The sequence below is a fragment of the Ylistrum balloti genome, unplaced genomic scaffold (assembly GCF_031769215.1).
Source record: "Ylistrum balloti isolate Yb309-2 unplaced genomic scaffold, AGI_CSIRO_Ybal_v1 Utg369850, whole genome shotgun sequence".
Classification (NCBI taxonomy): domain Eukaryota; kingdom Metazoa; phylum Mollusca; class Bivalvia; order Pectinida; family Pectinidae; genus Ylistrum; species Ylistrum balloti.
Window position 1 is genome coordinate 3,969,829 of NW_026782003.1, and position 7,823 is coordinate 3,977,651.

The 7,823-nt window shown below is 33.8% G+C and overlaps 1 protein-coding gene across 2 annotated transcripts in view; it reads right to left on the reverse strand.

Annotated features, from left to right (window-relative positions):
- The window catches only part of LOC132545560 (E3 ubiquitin-protein ligase MIB1-like), a 77,717-nt gene extending 69,920 nt beyond the window's left edge, over positions 1 to 7,797 (reverse strand). For both annotated transcript variants that reach the window (XM_060209249.1, XM_060209248.1), the window contains exons 1-9: positions 7,467 to 7,797; positions 6,344 to 6,515; positions 4,860 to 5,004; positions 4,041 to 4,130; positions 3,268 to 3,334; positions 2,760 to 2,893; positions 2,391 to 2,467; positions 1,718 to 1,913; positions 1,137 to 1,284 (exon numbers count right to left, since the gene is read on the reverse strand). In XM_060209249.1, the coding sequence (XP_060065232.1) occupies positions 1,137 to 1,284; positions 1,718 to 1,913; positions 2,391 to 2,467; positions 2,760 to 2,893; positions 3,268 to 3,334; positions 4,041 to 4,130; positions 4,860 to 5,004; positions 6,344 to 6,515; positions 7,467 to 7,728 (1,291 nt within the window). In that variant the 5' untranslated portion in view covers positions 7,729 to 7,797. The remainder of the gene's footprint in view (positions 1 to 1,136; positions 1,285 to 1,717; positions 1,914 to 2,390; positions 2,468 to 2,759; positions 2,894 to 3,267; positions 3,335 to 4,040; positions 4,131 to 4,859; positions 5,005 to 6,343; positions 6,516 to 7,466) is intronic.
- Between the last annotated feature and the right edge of the window lie 26 nt (positions 7,798 to 7,823).

The window sequence follows — 7,823 nt, forward strand, 5'->3', positions numbered from 1 at the left end:
ATAATACATGGAATCATTCTTTAAACATGTGAACTTTCATTTTTTTCTTCATTTGTCTGTTACTTACTACACATCTTAGTTTATTATCATCAACAACAGACCCAAATGGGCCCCAAGATATTCATTTGAGTAGACTGCCCTAATCATTTATCTTAGAAATACAAAATAGCAAATTATTCTCAATTGTACAGTTTTTTTCAAAAGATTACAAGACAGCAAGTTTAATTTCTTCAGCAATTACGTGTATATATTGATATTCATTTATGAACAACAATCTGTACATGCTTTATTTTTAACAAGGCCACCTGGGTGGAAGAGCCTCGGGTTCAGTTCCTGGACAATATTGAACTTTCATAGGAGGGCTTGCACACATCTTTCGCTTACAGTCCATTTGTACAATTATGTTACACATCACATTTTACCATCAATATTTAAAAATTATATTCATATTGCATTATTCAGAAATATATGAATATACAAATTGATAAATGAATATATATTTGACATAGCTTTACTATTTCTAGAATTTTTTCATGTTTTCTTTTAACTATGTGCATTTTTTCCCATTACATTTGTAAGTGAAATGTAAGAATTTATCAATTTGATAAAAAACTTTTATCATCATTGCAGTGATGATATAAGAAATCTCATATCCCCTGAAGGCTAACACCCACTGTTACATTAAAATTTGCTCCAGTTCTCTGAATGATGCTTCAGACCAAATTTATACAAAATCCATTAAGAACTAATAAAAAAACATTATTAATTTCCCTTATTGAGCCTTTCCCTATGAGGCAGAGACAAACTGTTTATATATAATTGATTCCCCTTCACAAAAGGATGCTTCAGACCAATATCCATTCATTCCTACAGGAGGAGTAGAATTTTTAAGAACTTGCAAATATTTCCTTTATGGGTTCTGCTCTTAATCCCCTATGGCACAAGACCCAATGTTTGTACAAAGTTTGTTCCTTTTCCTCCATGAATGCTTCTGACCACACTGATCAAAATCTGCATAATCGTTTATGACCAGTAGGGTTTGTAGGGAAGGATGATAGATTTAAACACTTAGAAAATCTTAAAGTCTAAAATCAATCAACACAAGAACCCTGACATTCTACAGAAATCTCCTTTACCTCCAGATGAGTTTCCAATGGCAGCCCCATCTGATGATGCGACTTTGGTGACAGCCGCAGGGTTGTATGTCCAGGATGTTCCGCACACCTCAACCTTCAGGTCATTATCATGATAAATCTGTTGAACACGGCCAATTTTGCCCAGAGTCTGTGAACAGAAATAACCTTAAACAATGTGAAAACCACAAGAAGACTGTAAATGAGCATGATACTATAAATCTGGATAGTATGAATCCAGAAAAAATGGCACTTTTCTGCCAACTTTGGATGGTTTTATCTTGGTCCATCCTCCTTGTATATTGAGATTTGCAGTCATCAATTTTTTTTATCGCTAATTCTTTTATCAATCAAATGTAATTTCATCCTCCTTGTATTTAATATTGGGATTTGCCTTCAACAATTGTTTTTTAATTGCTAATTCTTTCATCGATCAGAAGCAATTTGAATGCAAACAAATCCTGATTATTAAATAGGGCACAAGAGTTTACTGTGAAATAGACCAAATCTGAAAGAATATACTAAATGCAAGATGTAACTCAAATGCATTAAAAATTTCAGTCATCACTGGGCACACTACTCACAGGAATCATAGCCTCAGCCCATTCTCCATGTCCACGCTGTAGCAGTTTTATCTTCTCAGCATCACTGCAGATCTGAACCAAGTCTCCCACTGCAAACTGCTGTGTGGGTGGAGTAGGTGTGGTATTCTCATTGGCCGAAGCTGAAGCACTGCTCGGAGTATTCACCTTAGTTAAAACTGCTGGGTTGAAAGTCCACCTACAGTAAAATTGGGATGGTAGTGGATGGTAACAGCATATTGTTTGGAAAAAGGCAGCATTTCATGTTTAATTGTATGCAAAAGCAAAACACATGACAAGCAAAACACATGACAGGTATAAGCATAACAAAATAATAAAAAACAATGTTAATAGATATGTTTACCTGTCTCTTAACATTTATTTCAACATCATGATTGAAGCATATTATTAATAGTCATCAACATAAACCGGACACTTAGTAATATCTTTCTTGATTTAATATCAACTTAGTTTCAAACTTCCTAAAATTTGGCCCCATAATTTGTTCCTTAGGCATCATAAGGAAATACAGTATATATATATATATATATATATATATAAAATATCCTACTTCAAATTCATTTCACAAAACACGAAATATTTTATCAAACCTATACTTTTGAGAAGAATGAGAATGTCTTTGACAGATAGCCGTCGGTTCATTAAAGGTATCTACCTGTTACCACTTGGGTAGGACACCACAATATCATGGTCTTCGTCTATCCCTACTACAGTTCCTGTGGTACCCAGACACTGAAAAACAAATGGTGAAAACACTGATATCAGCATAAGCTAAATGATGATTCTGCCTTTTATATTCACATGATTTTCTTTAATTGATAGTGTTTTACATCACATGAAGAGACCCTAAATCATAAAATTAAAATATATGTAGATAAACCTTAGATCTCTGATGCCTTGTCTCTTTTTTCTCTCTAGACGTTTTAAAAAGTGCTGATGTCATCAATCATATACTATATTTATTTTGTCACAATCCAACTGTAACATGGTGCTACGGCATGTTAAGATATCAATATCAATGTACCTCAAACATGCCATCTGTCCATCCCCCATGACCATGTTGTAGGGACTGTACAATCTCAAGATCAAGGTCAACATTGACCTGATCACCAATAGCCAACCCTCCTGGTCCTGCCCTTGAGCCTGGACCCTGCTCCCCTGTGTACCAAAGAACAAAAACAATCAATTATTGATATGATTCTTATATTGTTTTTAAATAACTTACCAATTGACATAAATTTAATAAGGATTATTCTCGTATTGCTGAAACAGTATGATGGATCATAACTACAACTACACAAGTCAATACACTGGTTCAATATATTTACCAGGTGGAGTTGTGCTGACGATGAAAAAAACATACTTCCATAAATTACTGTGAAGGTGTTACTTTTTATTGGAATTAATTTTTCAATGTTTTAAAGCATATTATCATACAAATCTGAACATTGAAAATAATATTATAGAAATCCAGAAGCTTTCTCATGACTTTCATGAAAAATAAACAGTTGTTGCTTCAACAAAATACTTACCCAGCAATGGGAGATGATCTCTGTAGAAGGAGCCCCCTTTAGCATCATTCACCACTTTTAAATCAGCCTGTCAAATGTAACACATTCATTCATAAAAAAATCTTAGCCTTATGTCACAGTCAACTTAACAGCGGACTTTATCAACATTTCCTATTATAGGCACTTCCTCTTAAATCCTCAAGGAAACGAAATCATATATATCTTTTGTTATATCATTATGGTCCATTGCACTAAACAACTTTGACGGAGATATGTACATCTAGAGTAGTGAATTAAGACTTAGGTTATGTCCCTGGGACCAAGTCTCCTGATTCCAATACAATAGAAACTGAATGTATTCTTCCCTTTATGACATCTGCAACAGTTTATATTCTTAAACGACAACGATCTCAACAACATTCAGGTAATACCCTTGTAACTTTTAAGACTAATGCCCAAGGAACAGAGCTACATCCACGAGTCAATAAGGAGCATAAATGTTTTTAGCTCTTAAATGGTGGAGATCTCTATCACTTCCATCAGGAACTAAATCGCCAAGTTGATCCTAGTATTGTCTATCATTGTTGTATATTTCTCTTAACTGAAAAGCAAGTATTTAGCTGCTGACTAGGGAGCTCTATCACTTCCAAAATATCCAGTGACTAATTTAGTCCCAAAAGGGAGATTTGTCATCATCCTCGTCCTGTCAGCCATATCCATAACTAGGTTATTACTCTAGAATAAAAATGTATTTAGTAATGAAAACAGTTACACATTAAATAATTTCAACCTACCATCCCTTCAAAAGCAACTCTGTAAAGGTTTTTCGAAGCATTATCCCACAACACATATGCAGCACTTCTTGGGCTGGCAGCACCCCAGTCCTATGTGATAGATCAAAATGTATAATGAATTAACAAAGCATCCCAGATTTATAAATTTAAATATCCACTTTATCATAAAGAAAGACATGCAGTTTTAACACACCGAAATTTTGGTAGCAAATGGCAAAATTCTTTTTAAAGTCATACATTTATCCAAAACTATTGCATCAATGAATTATGATATACACATAAAATTACTGCGAATTCTCTTTCATCTTTTTGTTTGTAGGCATGTTGTTATGTTTCTTAGTATGTTTCCAGAATATTCATTTTCCAATAATAAAAACTTCTGATGTTTTATCAGCTTTCCACAATCCTGTATCTGTTATGAAATTTTTAGGTAGAATATAACTCTACAATGAAGCTTTCTACAACAAGTTAAAAGGAGCTTAGAGCTCTTTCGATTTTGAGCATAATGAGGCAAGGGAGGTAATCCATATTGAGAACAGATGATTATAAATAGGGTCACTTTCATGTATGAGATAAGGACAGACATTCTGATCTTAACATGCTTTCTGTGCAACATATGTATTGATATATTGAAATCTGTCACAATTGAAATGTTATATTTAAAATGCTGATAAACCGTTTTGTTTTTCAGATGGACAGCAGCCTCAATTTCATGTATCAGCATTTTATGACCAGCTGATGACACAATGATGATATGCTTCATTGATGTGTCGTGACTTCACCCATATATTGATGAATTCCTACACCTCTTATAATTACCTGTATCTCTATGACTTTTCCTCGTCGACCATTACCCCCATCTTGGTCATCCCACTGCCAGTCAACACCTCTTACTACTCTAGCCCCTGGGTAAATTCCTCTTGCAGTTATCTTTTTACTTTTCCTACGAGGCTCTACTGCAACTCTACAATGTCAATATCATCATTAATCTTTAGAAGAAATGGTTAATGTTTGAAACTACTTAATTTTACGATTTTAGAATATACTTTAGGCAATAATACCTTTTTCATTTATAGAAGGACTTACTTCATTGACTTTTTTAAAAAATTATAAACCATAATTACACAAAAAATTAAGTCTACACTAAGTCAGCTTCTCTTTCAAGTTCAAACTGTTTTATTTTTTTTTTTTTTTGTGTTTTAGCACTCAAAAATGTCATATCAAATTACATGCTTGTACACTGTAAATGTCAAAACAAAACAAAAAACTAAATTACATTACTTCAATTTATGTTGACATGTAAAAAGATACTTTATGGAAACCAAGCCTTGAGATATTCTCTTTTTTTTGTAATTTCTAATTTACTTTTCAATTATTCATTTTATATGGTATTTTGATGATCTTTATCAAATCTCACATCCTCCTTGCTATAAACAGGATATAGCTGGTATGAGCAGTTACACACTTAACAAGTAAGCTGACAAATTACAATACAGATATTCTGAATCTTAACTCTATCTGCTGATGTCTAAGGAGGACAGTTTTAATGAGAAGCTGTTCAATCCTGCAATAAAATACAATATATAACAGGATATAACATAAAAACTTACATAAAGTTGAATTTAAGGAGTAAGTTGTTGAATTTTATTGACTTTGGTGAATCAGTCTAATAGATGCAAAAATTCCATTAATCACAAAACTTCATAAATACGTCAAATTACAAAGACATGTTCAGTCAATGTTTCTCCAGAATATCTAATTGGCAAGAGGACATATTTTTCACTGCAATAACGTGACATTTATAACCTTACAATAGTGTTACTGTGCAATACATATTGTTTTTTTATAAAGTACAGTCTCACATAGGCTCTTTTATAACATATCTGTGATATACATGTATTGTGGTTCACAGCAATGTCATTGGAGGAAAATATTGCTCAGTCTGAAGTAAGTTTGCACTTATTTCATGGCATATAATATCAAATTTATGAATCAAACAGATATATTTCCTTAAAGCAATTATGATTTTCAAAAAAATAAAATACTGACGTTATCTATATATCACTAGTAATGAATCTGTCGCCATTAAAACCTTGTTACCTAAATATAGTGTGGTACTTCAGGATTTTCCATAAGAGCCGGTCGCCGGCCAATTTGACCGGCTACTTTGATCATTTGGCCGTCTACACCAATCCAGTTCCATAATAATGTTCCGTACACGACTACACGTATACGGCAGGCCAGCCTCCTACTTTCACTACACAGCCTACTACTAACAAAATTATGGAAAACCCTGTACTTACCGATCAGATCCTGGAACAGTTATTCTGTAAAATCTGTGGCGGAGATTATGTTTGTCTCCATGATAACAAACAGAGCACACATCATAGTTAGAACATTCTGCACACTTCCACCTGATGCCAAATATTGGCTGCTGTCTACATGTGTCACACATCGTACCATCATGTTTGATTCCTGATGAAATAAAACATTAAAATATTAAAACAAAGTTTCCATTTTTTTTCTCATTTTTCAACAAACTTAGGTCATCCTTTATCACATTTTCATGCAATGCCATATCTTCTTACATCCTACTTCAAGTCATTCTGAGGCATAATTATGTAACATCATCACATCAAATGGACATACTTTAATGATATGAACTTACATATATACATATACTCTACCAACGACGTTGGCTCTATAATTGAGAAATTTTAAATAGGGGAAAATGATGACTTCTAAATTGGATGTAGGCCACTTTCGTTTAACCCGGTTGAAAGGGTTCAGGTGTTAAGGTCACATTCCACAACACAAGAATGCACTTCACTATCTAGAGAAGTTTGAAATGTTTTTAAAGTAAAGATAAAAATACATAGTTTCAAAATATAACATTTTTAGAATTTTGTGTATCAATCTTCTTTTATGCAATTTTTTTTTAAACTAATGATATTCAGCCAGGTAGCTTTAGACACATACAGGCATATGCCAAATATTTCACAGACCAACCTTGATCCTGATCTGTGCCTGGTATTTCTCTTACAGGCACAGACTGTCCAACCATTTCAATCGCTAACACATAAGTATACTTTAGCATATCTATATCTAAGTCCATGCAGGTAGTCTTGTACTTACTATATGCATGAAACATTTTGATAAACTTGAAATGGCTCTATTGTATTTACCAAAAATGGCACATTGCAACACAAGAGACAGATCTATTACTTATCTCATGTGTTGATTTACATTTAAGTACAACGGTTCTCAATGAAGACAAAATATTGATATCTAAAGGATTAATTGAATTAACTGAATCCTACTGAATGAGCTTTGCCTATCTACTATATAACTTGATAACCATGATGGCAACATCAACAATGACAAAATAATTGCATTTTTGTGTGTATTTCAACAATGCTGCAGGACCTGTAGAAGCACTATCCAGAATCCTTAGGTCATAGGCTCCGGCACACCGATAGTTAGCAGCTGTTCCATTATCCCACACAACTACAACCTCCTCTGGAGACTCAAAATTTCTAACTGTTCCAGCATGCCCCTCCCCACCATCTTGTTTTCCCCATTTCCAGTCTGGTCCTCGAACGACTCGTGCCCCTACGCCTTCCATCAAGTTAGCTCTAACCACTCGGTTAGAGGTGCTTGAATTAGGCTCAATGTTATCAGCATTCATCCCGATTTCTTCGTCTAATTTAACATGGTTTTTATCCGATAAACTTCCCTACAACACTTTGACAGTCTCACCAAACTGTCAAAACGGAAGATGTC